This window comes from Eptesicus fuscus, chromosome 7 (genome assembly GCF_027574615.1).
Source record: "Eptesicus fuscus isolate TK198812 chromosome 7, DD_ASM_mEF_20220401, whole genome shotgun sequence".
NCBI classification, from domain to species: Eukaryota; Metazoa; Chordata; class Mammalia; order Chiroptera; family Vespertilionidae; genus Eptesicus; species Eptesicus fuscus.
In genome coordinates this window covers 53,984,588-54,011,015 of record NC_072479.1, presented here as the reverse complement: position 1 = coordinate 54,011,015, position 26,428 = coordinate 53,984,588, and the positions used below count along the sequence as shown (strand labels likewise).

Here is a 26,428-nt window from a genome sequence, read left to right as displayed (position 1 = left end):
TTTCTGTCTCTCCCCTCCTTTCCACTCTCTCTAAAAAAATCAATGGAAAGATATCCTTGGGTGGGGATTAATTAAAAAAATTTAAAACTGATTACCCCCAAAACTTGTCTTCCTGTGCCAAACTGAAGGGAATAAAATACCTACCAGAAGTTGGAAAGAAAGAGGCAAAGCTAGACAATTTGTCTACTTGTTTATTCTGTTCTTTTTAAAAAAAAAAAAAAAAAAAAAAGAGGTCAGGGCTGGAGGGGGAAATAACCCATAAACACTGTGAACAGGAACCAAGACTCCAAGACTTGGGCATACTCCCCCTACCCTCAACCTCAGTTCCCGAGACTCCCACCCACCCAATTTTCTTTTGAATAAGACACCCAAATCAGCAGCAAAGGAACCTAGGGGAGTCACTGAGATTTTTGAACACTGGGAATGGGAAGGGGAAACGTCTAAAAAATAGGAGTTTGGAAGAAAAGGGAAGGAATGAGGGCGAGGCTAGGCTCTGGATGGCAGAGCTGGGCCATGAGAGATGGAAGTGAGCCAGTATGGGGGGGGTACCCCTCCTGACTGCTGCTGCCCATATTCCCCAGGACCCCAGAAAGCCCCATGGTTTGTTCTGTAGTCCATCCCAATTCCCCAAAGGCCTCACAGGCCGAGCTCCAAGTCCTCGAGCTCCTCCTCCAGCACCCTCCTCCTTGCTAGCTTCTCCAGCTGCTCTTTGCTGGGCTGGCTGACTTCTCCAGCCTGGATCCGTTGCTGCAACTCTTCCACCTGCCGAAGCTTCTTCTTTAGGTTCTTTATCTTCTTGGCCTTCTCAGTGATAGCAGCTGGGTCAGGCTGGTCCGAGGCCGCTGTCGGGGCTGCCCGGGAGCCCTGTGGAGCACTGGGGAGTTGAGCTGTCTCTCCCAGGGACACCTTTTCCAGAGTCCGGCTCAAGGCCTCTGCCTCCCCTTTCTCTTGCTGCTGCCGCCTCTTCTCCTTCCGCTTCAGGTTGCGTTTGGCTGTCTTGGAGAGGCCTGGTTCCCCACCTTCAGACCTTGATGGGTTGACAGGAGCAATGGCCTCGAGGCTCAACCCTGGGGGCAGTTCTGGTTTGCTCTTGAAAAACTTCACATACTTGTTCTCATACCTGCAGGGAACAGAAGACATCAACAGTTAGAGAACCACTGACTTTAGAGCCTTTTCCTTAACCTTCAAATCACTTTACCCTTTTCACCTCTCTGCTCGTTTTTTCCCCCTTGGTCCCTCCCCAACGTTCCTCTTCTTTGCAGGTTTTAGGAGGGTCCCTCGGTCTCAGAGCTCTGGATCTCTGAATGCTATTTGGAGGTTCTGATGAACAGAGGCCAGAGGGACATGACTCGTCCCTTGTAACCCTCACTCATCCCTGTATACCAACCCCTGCCTCTCCTTTCTCAGTTGTCCCCTCCCATTCCTGAGATTTGGGCATCAGAAAATCATTCCCTGAACTCATAGGCATACATGTTCTTTCTTTCTGTAGGGACCCCATTGAATACCCCCTCCTCACGCCTAACCACGCACACTGGGACCTCCTCCTGGGGCACATAGCCTTCTTTCACCCTCCGCTGCTTGCGCCAGGTCCCGTCAGGTCGCTGTGTTGAGGCAATGTACTTGCCTGAAATGAGAGAATCAAGTTGGAGAGTTACTCTAACTTTCAAATAGTTCCCAAGATGAAAGAATGCATGAATGCACACAGCTTTCCTCAGCACCCATGTGGACACTAAATGGAACCATTAAGGTATCCCTTTCTCATATCAACCTTCAATTCTGCTCTCGTCATTATTTATTGAGTGTCTATACACTGTAAAACACACCATCCCTGCCCTCAGGGAATTTCTAGTTTCATAATCTAGTTGGCAAGGCAAGACAGGCATAGAGGAAGTCTTTAAAAACAAGACAATAGCATGTACACATCAAAAGACAGTAAATGATTAAGAGACTAAAAAGGAGTAAAAACAAAGAGAAATGACCAGAGAAGATGTAAGAAGGGAAGTTTTATTAAGATGGATTGTAAAAACCAGGTCCACTTTTAGGAATCCATACTATAGATATAAGAAGAATCAATGCACAAGGATATATGTAAAGAATGTTTGTTGCACCCTGGCCGGTGTGGCTCAGTTGGTTGAAATGTCATAGAATGCACCAAAAAGTTGTGGGTTCGATTCCCGGTCAGGGCACATACCCAGGGTGCAGGTTCCATTCTGGTCGGGGTGCAATCACAGTGTGTATGGAGGCAATCCATCCACGTTTCTCTCTCACATCAATGTTTCTCTCTCTCCCCCTTTCTCTCTGTAAAAATCAATAAAAAGAAACATATATCCGTGGGTGATGACTAAAACATAAAGAATGTTTGTTGCTGCATTATTTAACAAAAAGATGAAAGCAACTTGAATGGCCATTAGTATATGGATGATTAAATAGATGTGGATCATCGTCATGATGGCACACCCTGCTATTATGGAAGTTTATTGTTGTTGTTTTTCTTAATCCTCACCGGTAGATATGTTTTTATTGATTTTAGAGAGAGAGGAAGGGAGAGGGAGAGAGAAAAACATAGCTTGGTTGAAGGGATTGAACCCGAAACCTGGGTATGTGCCCTGACCTGGAATTGAACACATAACCTTTTGGTGTAAGGGACAACAGTCCAACTGAGCCCCACTGGCCAGGACTGGAAAAGAATGTTTTAAATATATTTTTATTGATTTCAGAGAGGAAGGAAGAGGGAGAGTGAGAGAGAAACATCCATGATGAGAGAGAATCATTGATCGGCTGCCTCCTGCAAGCCCCGCACTGGGGATCGAGCCCACAACCCAGGCATGTGCCTGTGACTGGAATCGAACCTGGGACCTTTCAGTTCGAAGGCCGACGCTCTATCCACTGAGCCAAACCGGCTAGGGCTGGAAAAGAATTTCAGATATAAATGCACTGACCTTGAATGGTGTTCAAAATATACTAAGTGAAAGAGTAAGTTGCAGGAAAATGGGTAGTGATCCTCAAACATTTTTTTATTACATGATCCCCCCTCGCACTCTTATTTTGTAATATTATGCATTTAACCATACAATATTTGTTAATATCATCAGAAAGAAGTTTTATTAGAAAGCTTTCAAGCTCACAGTGGCAGATACAAATTTTCCAAAATTCTAATGTTCACTTGAAGGCTTGAATCTTATCACTGAAACAAACACTGTCAGCTGTTCTCCTTAAAATGACAGGCTCACTTCCTTCATTTTCAGCAAAGTGCCTATCAGATATCCAGGTCTGGATTACCAGTTTGTCAGTGGTTTTTTCAAGTAAAAATGGTGTTCTTTGGAAAGGAAGCTTATTTAGCTTACAATTGGTACAGTTGCGCCAGTACTTTTCCTTGAGACACCAACTACAGTGTGCAGCAAAATGTTTCATGTTTACTTCCCATTTAGTCCAGAGAGGACATTAAGAAGATGTATACTAGTAACTTTCAGTTATAAGATGCGTTAAGTTCCAGGGATTTAAGGTATAGCATGGTGACTATAGTTACCAATATTGTAGTGTGTATTTGCAATTTGCTATCAGAGTAGAGCTTTAATGTTCTCATCATAACAAAATGGTAAGTCTGTGAGATGAAGGAGGTGTTAACTAACCTTATTGTGGTAAACATTTCACAATATATGCAAACATCAAATCATCACACTGTATACCTTAAACTTACATGTTATATGTCAATTATATCTCAATAAAACTAGGAAAAATGATAAAAATGTTTATTTCAAGGGCCAGGGTTTAATCAAATTAATAATCAAGGGTATTAAGTGGAAAACTGGCATTATTTACTGCAGGCGTGTGGCACTGAAAAATACAATGATGAGTGTAGTTGGTGCCAGCACCTTGATTAGTGCTAAGGGGCTAGCAGCTTTACCCACCTCTGCTTTTGCTTATCAGTGAAAATGTCAATCTAGCAAGTAGGCAAATAACATCTTAGTATATTCTGAAAATAGTTATGCTTGTAGATTTCCTGTAAAGGTCTTAGGGAACCTCCAAGTGTCCTGGACATTTGAGTTACATTAAGAAGGATAACCTGGAAGTAGAAGTGGTAGAAACCATTAACAAAAAATTATATATCTATATACATGTACATATATATATGCAGGGTTTGACAAAAGTAGGTTTACAGTGGTGACTACTCCAAACACAATAAAGCTATTATAATAATCATAACCTGCATGTCTTTTTTTCATACAAACTGTAAACTTACTTTTGCTCACCTACATATATATCTTGTATTACTCATTTTTAAGTATATGGGCCTCCCACATGGATTATACATTGTAACAGGAGTTGCTTTTTTTGTTCAAAAAGCAAATAATTAATAAATTAAAACAAAAAAGTGTTAAAGAAAATCTGTACCCGGACAGTGTGGTTCAGTGGTTAAGTATTGACCTATGAACCAGTAGGTCAAGGTTCGATTCCTGGTTAGGGCACATGCCTGGGCTGCGGGCTCTGTTCCGTGTGCGTACAGGAGGCAACCAATCAGTGATTCCCTCTGATTATTGATGTTTCGATATATTGAAAAATATATTTAAAAAACAAAAAGAAAATTGGTAAGATTTGACAGCTAAAAGGGATGGGTGAAAAAACAAACATGAGCAAAGAAAGGCATGGATGTGGGAATGGGCCTGGAATATTTTTAAATTTTTTTATTTGTTGATTTTAGAGAGAGAGGAAGGGAGAGAAACATTAACCTATTGCTCCACCCATCCACCCATCCACCCATTCTTGTATGTGCCCTGAACAGGGATTGAACCAGCAACTTTGATGTATCAGGATGATGCTCTACCCAACGGAGCAACCCAGCCAGGGTGGCATGGAGTATTTAAGGAACAAAAAGTAGAGGAGTCCAGAGGAATCAGACAGTTCATTTTAGGGAATAATAGGAAGCCAGGTTGGAAATAAAAAAATGGGGCCAGATCTTCCCAGTAGGGGGCGTGCAGGAGGCAACCGATCGATGATTGATTCTCTCTCATCATTGATGTTTCTCCCTCGCCCTCTCCTTTCCTCTCTCTGAAATCAATTTTAAAAAAGGGCCAGATTTTAGAAAGCCTTAAAAACAAGGTCAAGGAATTCAGAGATATTGAAGATAATGTTTGCTTAGCTGTGACAGTTTAGAAACTAGAAAAACCGCTTCTTGGCCTTTGGCTAAGATCAAGTGCAGAGACAAGAGTAAAAACTGAGTAATGAAAAAACTGAGAGGCTTCAAGGAGGGAGGGCTGAAACTTGAGTGGGGCTTTGAAGAAATAATCAAAAACTGAGAAAAGGGAAGCAGAATGGATTCTAAACAGAAGCTTATTCTAAAACAAAATTTCAGACATGGTAATCTAGATGGAATGTTCAGGAGATGGTGAATAGACCCATCTGCCTGGATCAGAGGGCTGGTGCAAAAGTAAATGAGGGGAGGATGTTCATTCTGGAAATGCCAGTTAAGGGATTTAATGTCTGGTGCATGGCATGCATTCAATAAGGATCTGTCAAAAAAATGAATCTTTTACCCAAAGCAGTGCTTTAGGGCAATTAATCTGGCATGATGAGAAGGAGAATTAGAAAGGGAAACATTGGAGACTGGGTAAATCAGCTAGGAAAAAAAAAATCGCAATTATCCTGGCATAAGGGACAGAATTGGCTGAACCTGTGAGAATGGAAAGGAAGAGACTGATATCAGGTACATTATCAAAGAATCAACAACACTTGGTAATTCACTGATTGGGGAAAGGGGAAAGGTTAGGGGTTAAAGTCAAAGATAATGCAAAACAGTTTGTTTTAGTTTCCTAAACTTAATAATTTAGTATAAGAAAATAGTTCCAACAGGGAAAAAAAATAAATCATATAAAAATGGTATTATCGCCCTAGCTGGTTTGGCTCAGTGGATAGAGCATCAGCCTGTGGACTAAAGGGTCCCAGGTTCGATTCCGGCCAAGGGTATATGCTCCAATTGTGGGCTCGATCGAGTGGGAGGCAGCCAATCGATGATACTCCCTCATCATTGATGTTTCTCTCTATCTCCCTTCCTCTCTGAAATCAATTAAAAAATATTTTTTAAAATGGTATTATCTATAAATAGCTAAAAATTAAAACAAACTTCACATCCAGTTATACAGGAATGATTTATAATACACCCATTAAAAATGATTAAGCCCTGCTCTAGCCGGTTTGGCTCGGTGGATAGAGCATCAGCCTGCGGACCGAAGGGTCCAGGTTCAATTCCAGTCAAGGGCACATGCCTGGGTTGCGGGTTCGGTCCAACCTGCAGGAGGCAGCCAATCAATGATTCCCTCTCATCATTGATTTTTCTCTCTCTCTCTTCCTCTCCTTCCTCTCTGAAATGAATAAAAATATTTTTTAAAAGAATACTGGCCAGTGTAGCTCAGTTGGCTGGGCATCTTCTTGTGCACCAAAAGGTTGTCAGTTTGATTCCCAGTCATGGCATAGGCCTGGGTTGTGGGTTCGATCCCCAATAGGGGAAGTAAAGAAGGCAACCGATTGATGTTTCTCTCTTACATCGATGCTTTTCTCTCTCTCCCTCTCTCCCTTCCTCTCTCTCTCTCTAAAAATCAATACAATTGTTTTTAAATGATTAAAAAATTTAAAATCATGTAATGTGATATAAAACATAATTATATATACACCATGATTTTAATTATATCATACATATTTGTAAGTTTATTTATTTATTTTAATGGTATTATCTATAAATAGCAAAAGGCATATTTGTACATTTAGGAAAAAGTATGTAACATGAAAATTTATGTTGAGGTGATTAGATTATAAATACTTTTTCTTTTTAAAAATTCCCATTATTGCCCTGGCCAGGTTGCTCAGTTGATTGGAGTGTCGTCCTGTACACCAAAAGGTTGCGGGTTCAATTCCCAGTCAGAGTACATACCTACATTGCGGGTTCTATTCCCAGTCAGGGTGTGTATAGGAGGCAACTAATCAATGTTTCTTTCTCACATTGATGTTGTCTCTCTTTCTCTTTCTCCTTTCCTCTCTAAAATTGATGAAAAAGTCCTGACTGGCTTGGCTCAGTGGATAGAGGGTTGGCCTGTGGACTGAAGGGTCCCAGGTTCGATTCCAGTCAAGGGCATGTACCTTGGTTGCCAGCACATCCCAAGTAGGGGGCGTGTAGGAGGCAGATGATCGATGTTTCTAACTCTCTATCACTCCCTCTCCCTTCCTCTCTGTAAAAAAGTCAATAAAATATATTAAAAAATAAAATAGATGAAACAGCCCTAACTGGTTTGGCTCAGTGGCTAGAGCAGGTTCATTTCTGGTCAAGGGCACATGCCCAGATTGTGGGCTCAATCCCCAGTGTGGGATGTGCAGGAAGCAGCCAATCAATGATTCTCTCTCATCATTGATGTTTCTATCTCTCTCTCATTCTCTGAAATCAATAAAAACGTATTTTAAAAAATAAAAATATTCCCATTATTGTTGTTATATTGTGGGTTTTAAAAATATCTTATTTTAGGTTTCAAGCCTAAAAGGCTTGGAGGGTGGGTACACAAAGGAGAGTGAAATTACTTTTGACCAGGTGAGTTTAAGGTTATTTTAAGGACACAGCATCTGTTGTGTACTTTGGAAGATGAGCAAGATTTAGACAGGTGGAAGCATGGGGTGGGACTATGAGGAAAGGAGAAAAGGAAGTATTTCAGGCATAAGAGACAACATAAGGAAAGGAACAAATTGGACTAGTCACACTCCTACTTAAAATTCTTCCTGGATTCCTGTTGCCTCAGAGTATATACATGGAAAATGGAACCACATGCAAAGGCCTTCTTGATCCAGTTTCCAGCCTCTTAACACCCAATTATTCACACTTTCTGCTCCAGACACTGAAATATTCACAAATCTCATCCAAAGGTGTCTCTATTCTCATGCTTTTTGCTTTTGCTTCCTTTGGCTTGGGACAGATTTTCCTTGAATCATAGGTTAGTTAATTCCTATTGGTCTTTAAGGGTCAAGTTCAAACATAAATTACTCAATATAGTCGTCCCTAATGTACCCACCCCAAGCCAGGCTAGAAGTAGCCCTTTGTGTACCTACAGCACCTGTTTTGGCCTTTATCATGCTCTAATGTTTAACATAATTGTTTGCTTGAGAGCGGAAACTTTGTCTTTGATCTTTAAAGTAAAGTACTTGCCCCACAGAAGACTGTAATTAATTCAAATTAATTAATAAATAAACATGTATCATATTAGGGAACAGCAAGAATCCAGTATATTTTGAGCAAAAGTACATGTAATGGGAAAAGAGAACAGAGGTAATTTAGTCAGAAGATAAAAGGTATCCAATCTCCTCTTGACTTTGGACTTGAGCTTCAAATTGTAGGACACTGAAGGCCAATAAGGGAGTACAGATGATCTTCTCAAAGCAATGCTTTAAAATTAACCTGAAAATATGTAACATAAACTAAAGGTAGAAAAAAAAAATGAAAGCAATAGTCACAATGCAAGAAGACTTGATTTAGATGCTGTTTGGGTATTGAAAGGAAAATGAAAAATAATCATCATGAAGAATAAGTTAACAGGATCTAGAGACTGCCAAGATTTGAATTAGAGAGAGGGAATAATTGAAATAGTGATACAGTGGAATTAATCTGGTGATTTTCACATGTACTCTTATTTTTCACAACATATTTGTGGGTAGGTAGGGCATATGGTAATAACATTTATTCACACATGGATTTTAAATGTTTATTGAGCACTTATCTAGGGATACAACAATGAATAAAATAGCCTCCTTGTAGCATGAATTCTAGTGATGTAGAAAGGTAATAAAAACACAAATAAACTAATTACAATATCACTTTTGAATGTGGAAAATTTGGAGAATAAAAACCAGTGATAGAAAGTCTGGAGGAGAAGAAAACCTTGTGAAAATAACATTCGATTCTAGATAGGCAGTGTTTTACATGGAATTAAGGAAAAAGGAACAATAAGAAACATATATTTAAGTGCCCAGAGATGATAGTGGAAGCCTTAAGGCTAGTAAAGATAGAGATAGGGATGATCTGACTTATATGTGGACTCTAATGAACATAATAAACTGACGAACAAAATAGATCCAGAGATATAGATGCATGGAACAGATTGACATATCTCAGAGGGGAGCAGGGAAGAGATTAACCAAAGAACTTATATACGTACTAGAGGCCCGGTGCACAGATTCGTGCACATTGAAAGGAAATAAATTAGAAGAAATATTTTAGAGGCCGGGGAAGGACCACGGGAGATTGGCTCCAGGGTGAGTCCCGCCCATCTTGCCCAGTCCCAATCAGGGTGGATCAGGCCAGTGGGGGAGGGACCGTGGGAGGTTGGCTGGCGAGGAGGGATCTTGGAAGGGCTCCAGGGCATGTCCGGCTCATCTCGCTCAGTCCCGATGGGCTGGACCCCAGCAGCAAACTAACCTACTGGTTGGAGCATCTCCCCCTGGTGGTCAGTGCGCATCATAGCGACTGGTCGAACGAACAGTCGGACACTTAGCATATTAGGCTTTTATTATATAGGATATGCATAACCAATGAACACAGACAATAGTGTGGTGAAGGCCTGGGGTGGGGCAGGGACTGGAAGGAAGGGAGCAAAGGGAGGGAAAATTGGGGGACATCTATAATACTGTCAACAATAATATATAGATAGATGGGGCAGAAGCTTTTTGAATGGCTACCCTAACTGGAAGCCCTCAGAGATACAAACAGCCTATTATCACAAAGGAGCACTTATTTTATGTTACATTGGTTTCATTCTCTGTCCTTAATGGTATCCAAAGGTAAAGTCAAAAAGAAGGAAGAGGTGCCGAAACCGGTTTGGCTCAGTGGATAGAGCGTTGGCCTGCAGACTGAAAGGTCCTAGGTTCGATTCTGGTCAGGGGCATGTACCTTGGTTGCGGGCACATCCCCAGTAGGGGTTGTGCAAGAGGCAGCTGATCGATGTTTCTCTCTCATCAATGTTTCTGGCTCTCTATCCCTCTCTCTTCCTCTCTGTAAAAAATCAATAAAATATTAAAAAAAAAAAAAACAAAAAAAAAAGAAGGAAGAGGTTTTTACCCCTAGAAATAAAAACCAAAGGTAGATTATCAGGATTTTCCAGAAATTACAGATTAGAGACTGCTACTATAATAATTTTGTAAGCTTTGTTATTTCCTGACATTTGCTGTTTTGTAATCCTCAGATTGTTTCCTTAAACTGAAAGGGCCCAAAAGTTTTCAGTGACGGCAGGAAGACAGTGGAGAAAAAACACAGCAAGGTGTGGGAGAACGCCAAGCAGCTAGGTGGAAGTGACTATTCAAGGTGTGCTGAATCCCTAGGACCTGCTTCAAGTAAGAAAGGAGATTTGGGTCACAGATCTGAGCTTGAGGATGATCTCAGGGCCAACAATGATAAGACCCAGGTTTCTAACACAGAAAAAATATACAAAGATCCAATTTGGATGAATGACCTGGAAAAATGGTCATGATCATATTCCTCAAGGAAGAAAAGGTGTCAACAACAAGAGACAATGATTCTAGGAAAGAAGAACCAGGACAGTGCTATGCCATAGAGATCAAAAGAGTTTTAAGTAAGGGCAGGTGATTAACAGTATTAAATACTGAAGAGAGAGTAAGGAAAAGATTTTGGCAATTTGGAAATCTCTAGTTATTTCCAAGAATATTGTCTCAGAAAAGCAGTGGTCAGAAGCCAGACTACAAATTAATTAAATGCAATCTATAAAAATAAAAGCGTAATATGCTAATTAGACCAGATGTCCTTCTGGACGCCCTTCCTTCCAGACAAAGCCACAGCGGGCCGCGGTGGCAGCGGGTGGGAGTGGGGCCAAGGCCCTTGCACGAATTTCATGCATCGGGCCTCTAGTAAATTACTAAAGGGATTAAGTAAAACAGTCCCACTTTCACAAAATTTATAGTCTAAGTAAGGAGGGTGGGTAAGTTAGGCAAACAAATAATAAGACAAAAATATGAATGTCTTAAGTACCCTAAGAGACACTGATACAGACTGATAAAGAGATTTTAAGAGAATAAATTATTACACCCTGTTTCATGATGGAAGGTGACACAAAATCATGAAAAATTGATTTTAGAGAGAGAAGGGAGAGAGAAAAAAAGATCAATTTGTTGTTCTACTTATTGATGCATTCACTGGTTGATTCTTATATGTGCCCTGACTGGAGATGGAACCCACAACCTTGGCATAAGGGGACACGCTTTAACCAACTGAGCTACATGGCCAGGGCTAAAACATGACAACCTTGACCCTAAAGACCAGGGAGTAGTAATAATAATAATAACAAATCAGTGGCTCATTATTTCTGCTGGCAGAGAAAAGGGAAAGGGCATTCTAAGAGGAATAACAACAAGCAAAATCACAGCAATGAAAAACTCACAGTATGTTAAGAAGAATTAGAAAAGAACATTTATTAATTAACTAGAGGCCCGATGCACGAATTCGTGCACAGGTGGGGTCCCTTGGCCGGTGATCGGGGCCAATTGGGGCCATCTTGCCCAGTCCCAATCGGGGCCGATGGGGGCCAGCCAGCCAGGGAGGGACTGCAGGAGGTTGGCCTGCCGGCTGGGGAGGGACCATGTGAGGGCTCCAGTGTGTGTCCAGCCCTCTTGCCCAGTCCCGATCAGCCAGACCCCAGCAGCAAGCTAACCTACCGGTTGGAGGGTCTGCCCCCTGGTGGTCAGTGCACATCATAGTGGCTGGTCGAGTAGTCGACCTATCGGTCGAACACAGCATATTATGCTTTTATTATATAGGATAAATAGCTACTTCAATAAGTAGCTACAAGAACTTCATCTACATTACCTTATACCAATGGGCAGGTATTACCCTCTACAGCAGAGGAAACAAAGTTGTCAAGAGGTTAAATGATATGTCCAAGATCACAAAGGCAGCGGGTACTTGCAATCTGAACTCAGTTCTGATGTCAAAGTTTACACATCTGCACACTACTATTGTATCTGTCTTATACTAGATAGCCCCGTTTCATTGGAGGGTATAGGCAGAAATGCAGCATGTGATGATACTATATTGAAAAGTGGTTTGTGCTCATAGTAGTGAGTGTAAGAGTGAATTATCCATATGGAAATGTTATAGTCAATTCTAAATAAACTCAATAAAGGGTAGTTTTATAATCAACCAACCTTTATTGAGTGCTTGCTTCATGCCAAGGACAGTGCTCGTATGCATTATTTCATTTTCACGACTTTATGAATGATTATTCCAGTTTCACAGATTATGAGAAATTTAATAACTTGCCCAAAGTTACAAAATCAAAATTTAAACCTAGGGTGTGGGTTCCAAAGTATTTCAAAGAAGTAGGATTTTTAAAGATGAGAATACAAATGCAGTCAAAGAAGTGGTGAAACCAGCATATTCATATATCATCAGTGATAAAAACCCGTTAGAAAGCAATTTGGCTAACATAGCAAGAGAATATAAGATAATCCTACCATTTTTTCAGCATTTCCCAAAACTTTTGTTATATAAAACACTACTTCCATAAGACATTAACAAGGGTTACCTAAAAAAATTGTTAAACAAGTTTGGGGAATTCTGGGTTAAACAGAAAAAATACTTGTTTTTTTATCAGCAAAACTTAAGTGAGTTAATGTTCTCTCCCTGCCCAAATACAAGCAAAAGATTATTTAGAAAGTCAAAGGGATAGATAAAATGAGTTGTGGAAGAAGTGAGAAATAAGTTACAGAGGCAAAAGAAGGGCCCCCTTGGAGCTTAGGAGAAAGAAAGGCAAAGAAAACTTGCCTGGGTGAAGAAGAGGGGGAAAGGTGCCCTCAGGGTTCAGTGAGAGAGAGAGAGAGAGAGAGAGAGAGAGAGAGAGAGAGAGAGAGAGAGAGAGAGAGAGAGGAAGCAGGAGAGGAAGAGGGAGGGAGGGAGGAAGGGAGGGAGGAGAGAGAGAGAGAGGGAGAGAGAGAGAAAAAGAGAAAGAGGGAGAGAGAGAGAGGGAGGGAGGGAGAAAGGAGCCTGAGTTAATATGTTCTTATTCATGTGAATATCCAAGATGGGAATATGGTTTATAGTGTTTCCCAAATGTATTTTACCTCAGGAATCTTATTATTGTTTCAGTTATTTATTTTGTAGCACATTTCACAGGACTAGTAAGTGTTCTGAGGATCATATTTTTGGAAATACAGCCATTTGCTATGATCCCAGTTATGTTAAATATAGGTAAGCTATATGTGTGCACGGAAAGAAAAACTAAAAGAAAATGTAACTGTAGTCATTTTTGGATTCTGGAATTACCAAACATATGAGTGGCATATTTTATACAACCTTTGAAAATATTTTCCAAGTTTGCTATAATCAATGAGAATTAATTTTATAATTAATAGACAATAAATAAATGCTTGTACCCTCCAACCCTGTAATTCTATTTCTGGGAAATCTATCCTAAGAAAATAACCCTAAATTATTATGCACAAATAATAATTTTTTGCACAAAAATTATTCATAGAGTTCTTATAATTAAAATTCTGAATGGTCTGGGGAAAGGCTCCTGTGTTGTTGAACCTGCCCAGTTGTGAGTGCAGCCTCGAACCAGGCAGCCCTACCCTGACCTAAAGCAAATTCCCAGGAGAAGTTTTTCTTGGGTTTTGAATTTGCAGCAACGGGTGTGAACATTCTAGCAGCAGTTTGATGATCATGTATGATACTGCAAACAAGACCAAAAAAAAAAAAAAAAAAAATTCTGGAAACAATCTAAAAGTCCAATAACAAAAGAAAGATAAAAAAGGGTATGTTTCCAAACAAAAAACATTCTGCCAGTACTATAAAAGATGTTTACAAAGAGTTTCTAATATTAAGAAAAATATTTTTGTCATAAGGTTAAATAAAAAGGCAAGATATAGCCCAGCCAGTTTGGCTCAGAGGTTGAGCATCAACCTATGACCTAGGAGGTCACGGTTCGATTCCCAATCAGGGCACATGCCTGGGTTGCGGGCTGGATCCCCAGTATGGAGGCAGCCAATTAACGATTCCCTCTCATCATTGATGTTTCTATCTCTCTCTCTCTCCCTGCCTCTCTGAAATCAATACAAATATATTTTAAAAAATACATTTAAATAAAATAAAAGGCAAGATATAAAAATGTATATATAATCTGATTCAAAAGTGTTTTTTAAATGGACAGAAAAAATAAAGATCAGAAGGATATATGACAAATTTAACAGTGGACTCTGGGTGAATGAATTGAACAAAAATTACATAATTTAACTTGTATTTAAGGAGCAATAATCTGATAACAGTGTTTTAGGGAGTGTAACTGGAACAGGCAGACTAGAGATAAGACTATTATTGACTTCTGGTCAAGATGGTGGCACAGGTAAAGATAGTACTCACCTCCTCCAACAACCACATAAAAATTACAACTAAACTACAGAACAACCATCATTTAGAACTGCCTGAAATCAAGCTGAATGGAAGTCCGACAACTAAGGAATTAAAAAAGAAGCCACTTGGATACTGGTAGGAGGGGCAGAGACATGGAAAAGGCTAGTCCCACACCACCAGTGACGGATAATCGGAAGGATATCTCAGCTGCAGAGGTCCCCCGGTGGAGTGAGGGGTCCCAGCCTCACACCAGGCCTCCCAGACCAGGATTCCAGTGCCAGGAACAGAAGTCACCATAACTTCTGGCTGTAAAAACCAGCAAGGATTGAGGCTCAGGGAGATGGAGGTTACTAGAGTCCCAGGAAGTTCCTCTCAAAGGGCTTAGGCACAGACTAACTCAGACTCACTCCCTCTGAGCTCCAGAGCTGGGATAGCAGCTTGATAGGCACCAGAAACTTATGGGGAGGAACTGAATTGTCCAGCATCAGACCAAGATCTGGAGGGCAGCTTTCTCCCAGATAGAAGTGCTGGCAGAGGCCATTATTTCTTTGATGAGCCCTCCCCCAACAGAGCCAGCAGGAGGGCGCCAAATCTGCGAATCCATCAACCTGGCTCACAGTTTGTCCCACGTAGATGATTCCTTAAGGCCTAGCCCCACCCAACTTTTGGGCTCACCCAAGCTGTTTCCAGTGGCTTTTCCATTTGAATGGCCTGTCTTGGCTCATGCTTCAGATTTTCCCAAAATATCTCAAATAAGCAGCATCTGGCCTCAGTGAACCCTGTACCTCTTGTTAGGTGGCCCCAGGCCTGGCACTAGCAGCACCCAGCCTCAGTTCTTGACCTTGCCTGAGTACCTCTAAACCCAGCACAAGTAGCAGCAATCTGCAGATTGCTTTGTACTCATGCCAGGTGGCCCCAGGCAGAACATAGGCAGTGGCCGACCTTGGCCTATACACCCTGGGAGGCCCCAGAGCCAGAGTACTTACTGGGTGGACAGCTTCAGACAACGTCAAAACACTAACCCCAACCATCTCCACAAGCAACACACTCAAGCAAGCACCAGAGCCCTGCTGAAGTAAGTTGTGCTCTATGGGGTGGGACCCTGCAAAGCTGATCCTCCATAGTGGTTGGAAGTTGGTGGTCAGTGGTCACAGCCAGTCCTTGCAGCTGATCAGCCTGAGGATAAATATCTCCCATTGACATGCCAATAGCAATCAAGGCTCAATTATAAGAGGAGGATGTACATAGCCCACATACCAGGCACATCTTGAGTACCCAGCTTGGGTGATCAGGGAGGCTGTGCCACTGGGCCCTACAGAACACCTACTGCATTAGGCCACTCTACCAAGCCTGGGAGACATAGCAGCTCTACCTAATACATAGAAACAAACACAGGGAAGCTGCCAAAATGCAGAGACAAAGAAACATATCCCAAATGAAAGAACACAAAACTCCAGAAAAAGAACTAAACAAAACAGAGACAGGCAATCTACCAGATTCAGAGTTCAAAACACTGGTTATAAGGATGCTCCATGAACTTAGTGAGAACCTCAACAGCATAAAAAAGGACCAGTCAGAAATGAAGAATACACTAACTGAGGAATAACTTACAGGGAATCAACTGTAGAGTAGATGAAGCCAAGAAAATCCACAATTTGGAATATAATGAAGCAAAAAACACCCAATCAGAACAGCAAAGAGAAGAAAGAATCCAAAAAACAAATTAAAAAATGAGGATAGTGTAAAGAGCTTCTGGGACAACTTCACGTGTACCAACATTTCATATCATGGGGGTGCCAGAATAGAAGAGAGAAAGAAACTGAAAACCTATTTGAAAAAATGACAGAAAACTTCCCAAACTTGGTAAAGGAAATAGACATACAAGTCCCGGAAGCGCAGAGTCCCAAACAAGATGAACCCAAAGAGGCCCACACCAAGACACATCATAATTAAAATGCAAAAGTTTAAAAAGCCCTAGCCAGTTTGGCTCAGTGGACAGAGTGTCGGCCTGTGGACTGAAGGATTCCAGTCAAGGGCACGTACCTCAGTTGCAGGCTCCTATCCGGCCCGCACCCTGGTCCGGGCTCATGCAGGAAGCAACCAATCGATGTGTTGATCTCACATCTATATTTCTCTCTGTCTTTCCCTCTCTCTAAAAATCAATGGAAAAATATCATCAGATGAGGATTAAAAAATATATATAACAAAAGTTTAAAGACAAAGAGAGAATCTTAAAAGCAGCAAGATAGCCGAAACCGGTTTGGCTCAATGGATAGAGCGTCGGTCTGCGGACTGAAAGGTCCCAGGTTCGATTCCGGTCAAGGGCATGTACATTGGCTGCGGGCACATCCCTGGTAGGGGATGTGCAGGAGGCAGCTGGTCGATGATTCTCTCTCATCGATGTTTCTGGCTCTCTATCCCTCTCCCTTCCTCTCTGTAAAAAATCAATAAAATATGTTTAAAAAAAAAAGCAGCAAGATAAAAACAGTTACCTACAAAGAGTTTCCATAAGACTGTCAGCTAATTTCTCAACAGAAACTTTGCAGGCCAAAAGGGCTTGGCAAGAAATATTCGAAGTGATGAAAAGCAAGAACCTACAACCAAGATTACTCTATCTAGCAAAGCTATCACTTAGGAACGAAGGACAGATAGAGCTTCCTAGACAAGAAAAAGCTAAAGAAGTTAATCACCATCAAACCAGTATTATATGAAATGTTCATGTGTCTTCTTTAAGAAAATTAAATAAATAATATGAAAAATAAAATTGCAATATATATACATATTATATATAAACAATTGAATCTAAAAATCAAAACAACAGAAACAGACTCATAGATAACATAGATCATTTTGATGGTTGCCAGATGGTTGGTGGGTTGGGAGAATGAATGAAAAAGGTAAAGGGATTAAGAAGTACAAATTAGTTATTACAAAATAGGTATAGGGAATACAGTCAATATTTTATTAACTGCATGGTGTCAGATGGATTCAGGATTTATCAAGATGGCCCTAACCGGTTTGGCTCAGTGGATAGAGTGTCGGCCTGCGGATTGAAGGGTCCCAGGTTCAATTCTGGTCAAGGGCATGTACCTTGGTTGCAGCCACATCCCCAGTAGGGGGTGTGCAGGAGGCAGCTGATCGATGTTTCTCTCTCATGGATGTTTCTAACTCTCTATCCTTCTCCCTTCCTCTCTGTAAAAAATAAATAAAATATATTTTAGAAAAAAAAAGATTTATCAATATGATCATTTAGTAAGTAATGTAATGTTAAATCAGAGGTGTAGACTTGATACTAATAATGTATGTCAACTGTAATTTAAAATAAAAATTATTTAAAAAAAAAGAAAAGACTTCCCTGGCTTGTGTGGCTCAGTTAGTTGGGCATCATCCTGTGTACCTGGGGGGTTAATGGTTCAATTCCCAGTCAGGGCACATGCCTAGGTTGTGGGCAGGAGGCAGCCAATCGATTTTGTGCTCTGACATTGATGTCTCTCTCTCTCTCTCTCTCTCTCTCTCTCTCTCTCTCTCTCTCTCCCTCCCTCCCTCCCTCCCTCTCCCTTCCTCTTTCTCTAAAAATCAACTGAAAAAAAAAAAAAAAAGATTACTACTTAGGAGGTCGTAGCACTATTTGCAGGATAAGGAAACTAGAATTTTATCAGGTGCTTAGAATGACCTAAGTACTATGCTTGATACTTTGCATGTATAATTCCTTCTAATCCATATAATAACCCTTACACATAATTACAGAAGCATTTGTTGAACACTTTCTATGTGCCAGACATGTACATTTCATTTAATTTTTAAAAAATTTTTTTTTATTGATTTCAGAGAGGAAGGGAGAGAGATAGAAGCATCAAAGATGAGAGAGAATCATTGATTGGCTAATTCCTACATACCCAACACTGGGGATTGAGCCCACAACCAGGCATATGCCCTGACCGGGAATCAAACTGTGACCTTCTGGTTTATAGGTCAACGTTCAACCACTGAGCCATGCAAACTGGGCTACATTATTTCATTTAAATTTTAAATCTCACATTAGTTCTATGTTTAGGAGTTATTCCTATTTCACTGATAAGAAAATTAAGGCTTAGATTCCCAAGGCCATATACCTAACAGGTATTAAAAATGGGATAAAGGCCCTAGCCGATTTGGCTCAGTGATAGAGCTTAGGCCTGAGGACTGAAGGGTCCTGGGTTTGATTCTGGTCAAGGGCACGTACCTCAGTTGCCAGCTTGATCCCAGCCCTGGTAAGGGCTCATGTGGGAGGCAACCAATCAATGTGTCTCTCTCACATCAATGTTTCTCTCCCTCCCTTCCACTCTCTCTTAAAATCAATGGGAAAATATCCTTGGGTGAGGATTAACACAAAAAAAGAAAAGAAAATGGGATAAGGGTAAGGCAGTGGGAATAGAAGATCAATAATTTGACAGCTGGTGCAGGGGAGGGATGAGGAGCAAGAGAGGCGTAAATAATACAAAACAATACCCTCAATGGAGGAAAAACACCTAGTGCTCTGATTTTGGTTTCTTTTTATCGTTCCTCAACAAAAGGAACAAGGACTCCTTGGAGAAATGGCTGGTTCTAGTACTAGAGTAGAAATATACAAGATGATCTTAAAGCATCCTAAAGCAGAAAGTAAGGAAGAACTAAAAAAACAACAAACAAACCAAAAACCCACATTGGTGGGGTATACCAAAGGGACACAGGCCAACTAAAAGAGCGCCCAATGTTCAAAGCAGGAACATTTGAGCAATAAAATAAATAAGACATATTGTATTATGTCCTGAAGTCCATAATGATAAGTAAATGATTGAATAAATACATGGGGGAGGAGAGACAAATCTCCTGTTCAGAAGAATTCCAAATAATGTATGTAAATAATCCTTCCTGAATTTTCAAGTGTACTTGTTGATCCCAGACAAGAAAAAGCTGAAGGAGTTCATCACCACCAAACCAGTACTACAAAAACTATTAAAGGATCAAGAAGAAAGAAAAAAGGAGGAGGAGGGGGAAGAAGGAGAAAGAAGAAAAAAAAAACATGAATAAGAAAATATCATAAAAAGTATTGTAGGCCCTAGCTGGTTTGGCTCAGTGGATAGTGTCGGCCTGTGGACTGAAGGGTCCTGGGTAAGATTCCGGTCAAGGGCACATCCCTGGGTTGTGGGCTCGATCCCCAGTGGAGGCATGCGGGAAGCAGCCGATCAATGATTCTCTCTCATCATTGATGTTTCTTTATTTTTTTATTTTTTAACATTTAAGGAACTATATTTTTTTCTTTTCTTTTTTTAAATATATATTTTTTTCATTAATTTCAGAGAGGGAGGGAGGGAGGGACGGAGGAGAGAGAGAGAAAGAAATATCAATGATGAGAGAGAATCATTGATTGGCTGCCTCCTGCATACCCTCTACTGGGCGGGGATCGAGCCCACAACCCAGGCATATGGAATAAAACCTGGGACCCTTTAGTCCACAGGCTAACACTCTATCCACTGAGCCAAACTGGCCAGGGCTCATCATTGATGTTTCTATCTCTCTCTCCCTTCCTCTCTGAAATCAATAAAAATATATTTTAAAAAAGAGTACTGTAGAATTGTATACCTGAAACCTATATAATTTTTATTAACCAACTAGAGGCCCAATGCACGAAATTCGTGCAAGGGTAGGCCTTCCTTCCCCCGGCTGCTGGCTTTGCAGCCCAGGCTTCGTGGCCCCGCCCCTCACCCGCTCTCCTTGGTCTGGCGCTGCTGGCTGCCACACAGCCCTGGTTCCACAAAGCCCCCCAATTGATCACCCCGCAGAGGGTGGCCTGGGCATCCCTCTTTGGGGCAATTGCAGAGTCCCCGATTGATCGCCCCACTGGCCGGTGGCCTGGGCCTCCCTCTGCGGGGTGATGGCGGGCCCGCCCCCACCCCCCGACCAATAGCATCGCACCTGCCTTGGCTAGCCTGGCACCAGTGTCAGTGTCATAGCGTGGTCATCCGGATGGTCGTTCTGCTGTTCAGCCATTTGCATATTACGCTTTTATTATTATAGATAGATGTCACCCCAATAAATTAAAAGAAAAAAAAAAGAGCCCTAGTCGGTTTTGCTCAGTAGATAGAGCATCAGCCTGCAAATTGAAGAGCCCCAGGTTCAACTCTGGTCAAGGGCACATGCCCAGTTTGTGGGCTCAATCCCCAGTAGTGGGCATGCAGGAGGCAGACGATCAGTGATTCTCTCTCATCATTGATGTTTCTAGCTCTCTCTCCCTCTCCCTTCCTCTCTGAAATCAATAAAATATATATTTTTAAAAAGAAAAGAGAATATCGTAAAGAAAAAGTATATATTCTTGCTGACAAAGGCAAACAATAAAAGCAGTGGATCAACTAACACTAAAGCTAGTACAAAGGTTAAAAGGCAAAAGTAGTAAGATCATGCGTAATTACAACAATAAATTAAGGAATACACACACACACACACACACACACACACACACAAAAGTAAAAAATAATAACAAAAATATAAACATGGAGGGGGTAAAAATGGTAGTGATTTCAGAAATATGTTCTAATTTAAGTGACCAACTTAAAACAGAGTGCTATAAACATAGCTTAGTATATATGAAGCACATGGTAACCACAAGCCAAAAATCTTCAAGAGATATAAAAGAAATAAAGAGAAAGGAATCCACACACAACACTACAGAAGTCATCAAAATACAAGAGACCAAGAGAATAAGAAAGGAACAAAGAACTACAAAAACAGTCAGAAGACAATTAATAAAATGGCAATAACTACATACTTATCAATAATTACTTACATAAAAATAAAGAGAAGAAGTAATTACTTACATAGATTCAATGCTCCAATCAAAAGAGGAATGGATAACCCTGGCCAGTGGTTAGAGCATTGGCCCGAGCACCAAAGGGTCATGGGTCTGATTCTCAGTCACAGACAGGTAACTGGGATGCAGGTTCGATTCCTGGTGGTTGGGGTGCATGTTGGAGGCAATCAATCGATGTGTCTCTCTCACATCGATCTCTCTCTCTCTTTCTCTCCCCCGCCCCTTCCATTCTCTCTAAAAATCAATGGAAAAAAATATCCTCGGATAAGGATTAACAAACAAACAAACAAAAAGGAATGAATAAAGTAGATGTGGTACACATATACAATGGAATGTTACTTGGCCATAAAAAAAGAATAAAATTTTACCATTTGTGACAACATGCATGGACCTAGAGGGTATTATTCTAAGTGAAATAAACCAGACAGAGAAAGACAAATTTCATTTATATGTGGAATCATATAAAATACAAAATGAACAACAAAACAGAAACAAATTCATAGATACAAAAGAACAAACTAATAGTTGCCAAATGAGAGGAAGTTGAGGGGGCTGGGTAAAAAAGGTGAAGGGGTTAGGAAGAACAAATTGACAGTTACACAATATTCACAGGATGTAGAGTACAGCTTAGGAAATATAGTCAATAACATTGTAATAACTATATATGGTGTCAGGTAGGTACAAGAATTCTTGGGGGATCATAGTATAAGTTATAAAAATGTCTAACCACTATGCTCTACACCTGAAACTAATATAATATTGAATGTTAATTGTCACTGAAAATTTTTTTTAAAAATGGGAAAATAGTATGAACAATGACTTTCTTCTAATGAATACAGTATGAAAAGGACAGGGAAAAAGAGTCACTTTTACAGTGGAGAAACCAAGTGGTCATGGTCAATATCAACAGTAAAAAAAATCATTGTGATACTATTTACCCTTGACATGATATGATGAAAATGTCACTTTACCTCGATGGTCAATCCCCCCAAAACACACAACTCCAATCTAATCATGAGAAAAATATCAGACAAATTGCAATACAGGGGTATCCTACAAAACACCTGACCAGTACTCCTAAAAATGTCAAAATCATCAAAAACAAAGAAAGTTTGAGAAACTGTTACAGTCAATAGGAGCTTAAGCTGACATGAGAACTAAATGTTATGTAGTATCCTGGATGGGATCCTGGAACAGAAAAAAGAAATTAGGTAAAAAGTAAGGAAATCTGAATAATATATGGGCTTTAATGAATAATAATGTATAAATATTGGTTCATTAATTGCAATAATGGTACCATATTAATGTAAGATGTTAACAATAGGGGAAACTGAGTATAAGGTGTATATATAGAAATTGTCTATATCATCTTCTCAAATTTTCTATAAATCTAGGCCCTGGTCAGGTAGCTCAGTTGGTTGGAGCATTGGCTCAATGCACCAGGGTTGCAGGTTTGATCCCTGGTCAGGGCACATGCAAGGGGCAGCCACTGAGTGCATGTATAAATGGAACAGCAAGTCAATGTTTTTCTTTCTCTCTGAAATCAATAAGTAAAAATTTTATTTTTTATTTTATTATTTTTTTAAATATATTTTATTGATTTTTTACAGAGAGGAAGGGAGAGGGATAAAGAGCTAGAAACATCGATGAGAGAGAAACATCGACCAGCTGCCTCCTGCACACCCACTACCGGGATGTGCCCGCAACCAATGTACATGCCCTTGACCGGAATCGAACCTGGGACCTTTCAGTCCGCAGACCGACGCTCTATCCACTGAGCCAAACTGGTTTCGGCAATAAGTAAAAATTTTAGAAAATTGTTTTCTCTAGGGTGGGGGGGGGGGGGGGTAATGGTAAGATATGTACACATATAATACCTCAATAAAAAAAAATGTAAAAAATAAATTGTTTTCTCTAAATCTAAAAATATTCTAAAAAATAAAGTCTATTTAAAATTTTAAGAAGAAAATAAAATTTTAAGGAGAGAGAAAGAGGGAGAGAATGCAAAAAAAGTTGATCTCTGGTTGGCTAATACAATGGTGCCTTTAATAGAAATAAGGAAGAAGAATTGATATTGATTTTGGTCAGATTGTATTTGAAGTATGACAGTATACCCTTGAATGAAAGCTATTTACCAAACAATTATAAAAGGAAATTGGCAACTCAGGAGAGAGGTTGGTGCTAAAAATAAAAACTGTAAAGAGTTAAGGAACAAATAAGCAGTGAGGAAATGAAAATAGTATGTATAGAACTGATATTCAAGAAATCAAACAGTGGACAGGAAAGAAACAGAAATGATAGACCTTGATTTTTCAATGAAATAGAAAGTGAAGTCATCTGCCACAAGAGGGAGAATTAAAAGGAAAGGTTACGCCCTGGCTGGTTTGGCTCAGTGGATGGAGCATCAGCCTTCTGACTGAAAGGTCCCAGGTTCGATTCCAGTCAAGGGCATGTACCTTGGTTGTGGGCACATCCCCCGGGGGGGATGTGCAGGAGGCAGCTGATCGATGTTTCTCTCTCATCGATATTTCTAACTCTCTATCCCTTTCCCTTCCTCTCTGTAAAAATAATCAATAAAAAATGCATATTTAAAAAATAAATAAAAATAAAAGGAAAGGTTACAGCCCTCGCCAGTTTGGCTCTCAGTGCATAGAGTGCTGGCCTGCGGACTGAAGGGTCCGGGTTTGATTCTAGTCAAGGGCACATGCCTGGGTTGCGGGCTTGATCCCCAGTGGGGGGCGTGCAGGAGGCAGCGATCAGTGATTCTCTCTCATCCTTTATGTTTCTCTCTCTCTCTGAAATCAATAAAAAAGTATTAAAAATTTTTTTTAATAAATAAATAAATGGAAAGGTTACAGAGAGCCAGAAAAGGTTGGGGAAATGGCCACGGTAGACTGTAAGCAAACCAAGAAAGAAGAATTGGAGAGGAACTGTGATCTTGGCAGAAGTTAACATTAAGTTATATTATACTGGATCTGCTTGCTTCTGTGCTTTTTCTCTAGCTATATGCTATGACCTGGAAGCAGAAGCCAAGAAAACAGTTGATGAGTATGACTCAAAATAACATTACATGCTTGCTTAGTACAGAAGATCAAAACAAATGAAGAAAGCAATGAGGATAGCACCAAAGTGGCCGGTCACAGAGGTTTAGCAAGGGTAGCATCAATGACAGTAATGAAGGTAATGATAAGACTCAATGCAATGGGAAAGGTCAAGAATCAGAGAACCTAAGGAGGGCAAAACACTGCTTCTGTGGGTGTGACGAAGTGAAAAAAATGACTAGTAAGGAGGCAAAAATAAGTGATGGGGAGCACATGAAGGGGAAGCAGTATCATAGGTAAGGTCCAAGTTGCAGTGACTCTGATGTGTAGCTGGTTTGAAAATACAAAGGAAAGTTAATGGTCTCATGCTGAAGAACTATAAGATCAAAGAATCGAAAGGTGCTGGAGATACTGAGAATGAGAGCAAGAAACAGTGGAGAAAAAAAGAATGATGGCCATGAAGTTTTAGAGAAAAAGCTATAATTGCATGGCGATACCTTCCATGAGTATTAGTGTGACAGTGGTAGATCAATGATCTGGAAGTAGTAAGAGAAAGCAAAAAAGCAATGAGTCCTCCTCTTCCACATGGTCACAGAGATCAGAAGATAATCCCTGGTGGGAAGGTAGGGTAAGATGCAATATCTGGATTTTCATTAAATCAGTTTAAGAAAACAGGTAAGCCCTGGCAGGTGTGGCTCAGTTGGTTGAGCATCCTCCCGTGCACCAAGAGGTTGCTAGTTTGATTCCGGGTCAGGGCACATGCCCAGGTTGTGGGCTCAATCCCAGTCAGGGTGGGTGAGGAAGGGAGGAAGGCAGCCGATTGATGTTTCTCTCTCACATCAATGTCTCTCTCTCTCCCTTCTTCTTTCTCTGAAGTCAATAAAAAATAGTAACAACAATAACAAAAAACAGTTAAGAATAAAGAAGTGTACTGGAAATTAGAAATTGAGTAATATTTTCAAAGCAGACATTAAAAGAAGCTAGTTGAAGAAGGGCCTACGGAGTAGAGAGCAGGAAAGGCTGTACCTACCACTTTAAAATGTGAGGTTAGGAAGAGGTAGCAGAGACCAGGGTTGTCATTAGATATCATAGGAGAGGTGGAGTGGGATATAAAGAACATGAAAAGTAGCAAAGCAAGAAGCATATGTGGCACATTTTAAAACAGACGGTATGTACCACAGCACCGGCACAGCATCACTTCTACAGAAGACTATATATACACAGTGAAGGCTTCACAAAAAAAGAAAACAGTAACACCTTGCCTTGCACAGCACGTTATAAATTGCTTTCACATATACTATCTTATTTGATTGTCAATGACTAGATATTCCTATGCACATTTTTTTTAAAGATGAGGAAATCAGGATGGGGCAAAACCACAATGAAAATCTTGATTTTCAGTTTTCAACACATAAAGCTCACATATGCAGCAGACACTTCAGCATTTCAATCAGCAAGGCTGAAAATTCTCTAGCCAGAAGGAATAACTGGGTCCTACCAACTTGTCAGAGGGCTTGAGAGACCACTAGACACGTTCCTGGTTGCCTTCTTCCACCTTAGATCCCTCAACTCCTATCACTATCTACAGAGAAGGTAGAGAAAGGTGGGGCCATCAAGGAGAAAACTCATGCTGAAAGTTATATTAGGATCCTCATCCCTTCACACTTCTGGACCAACAATAAAGATGAGGGAGAAAGTGGAAAAAGCACTATGTAGCAATGAGAAGATCTACAGATACAGCTTCCAGAAAAAGAATTTAAATGTGGTTGGGGTAGGGCAGAAAGCAGGTATAGCTAAAAGATGGGGGAGGGGAAGAAAGGGAAGGTAGGAATTGGAGGGAACTAAGGGTGTTGGAAGCCCCAGGGCTGGAGAACCCAAAAGAGAGATACTGGAGCTTCAACTGCTAGAGAAAACCTTAAAGGCCCGTGAGGGCCCTGGAGTAGGGGCCAGCATTGAAGGACCCCAAGGTTTGGGTGACCGGAAGCAGAGACCCCTAAACTCGAGACCAGAAGGGGGCGCAGGTGGCACCCCGTAGGAATGAATGGGGAAGGCGGTCCGAAGGGCGGGGCAAAGGAGGGGCCCCGGGATGGGCGGGGCACAGACCCTTTTCCAAGTCCGAACCCCTGCCCCGAGAGCCCGGAGAGAAACGGCTCCGCGCCTCCCGCACTCACCGCCGGT

General features: G+C 40.8%; 1 protein-coding gene and 1 non-coding gene across 4 annotated transcripts; one reads left to right on the top strand and one right to left on the bottom strand.

Annotated features, from left to right (window-relative positions):
* Positions 1-233: 233 nt before the first annotated feature.
* PYM1 (PYM homolog 1, exon junction complex associated factor) lies at positions 234-26,428 on the bottom strand. Of its 3 annotated transcripts, XM_054718984.1 has the most exons (4): positions 26,422-26,428; positions 11,692-11,753; positions 1,531-1,624; positions 234-1,120 (listed from the first exon to the last, which is right to left on the bottom strand). In XM_054718984.1, exons 2-4 carry the CDS (start codon positions 11,729-11,731, stop codon positions 637-639), a joined length of 618 nt encoding a protein of 205 aa, XP_054574959.1. In that variant the 5' UTR covers positions 11,732-11,753; positions 26,422-26,428; the 3' UTR covers positions 234-636. The 3 variants fall into 3 exon arrangements, with proteins under 3 accessions (XP_054574959.1, XP_054574958.1, XP_028011982.2); XM_054718983.1 differs by lacking the exons at positions 11,692-11,753; positions 26,422-26,428 and adding an exon at positions 21,217-21,340; XM_028156181.2 differs by lacking the exon at positions 26,422-26,428 and having other exon boundaries at positions 11,692-11,774.
* On the top strand, positions 13,532-13,718 carry LOC114234190 (small Cajal body-specific RNA 16). Its single transcript, XR_003620391.2, has one exon. It is a non-coding gene; the product is annotated as a small Cajal body-specific RNA 16 (non-coding RNA).

Excerpts from the sequence above, each read along its gene's own strand:
- PYM1 (XM_054718983.1), bottom strand. The coding sequence starts at position 21,298 with ATGACCCTTTGGTGCTCGGGCCAATGCTCTAACCACTGGCCAGGGTTA. Across the intron at positions 1,625-21,216 it reads GATTGGAGCATTGAATCTAT|GCAAGTACATTGCCTCAACA; the intron begins GTAAGTAATTAC and ends CTCTCATTTCAG. Across the intron at positions 1,121-1,530 it reads CCCCAGGAGGAGGTCCCAGT|GTATGAGAACAAGTATGTGA; the intron begins GTGCGTGGTTAG and ends TGTTCCCTGCAG.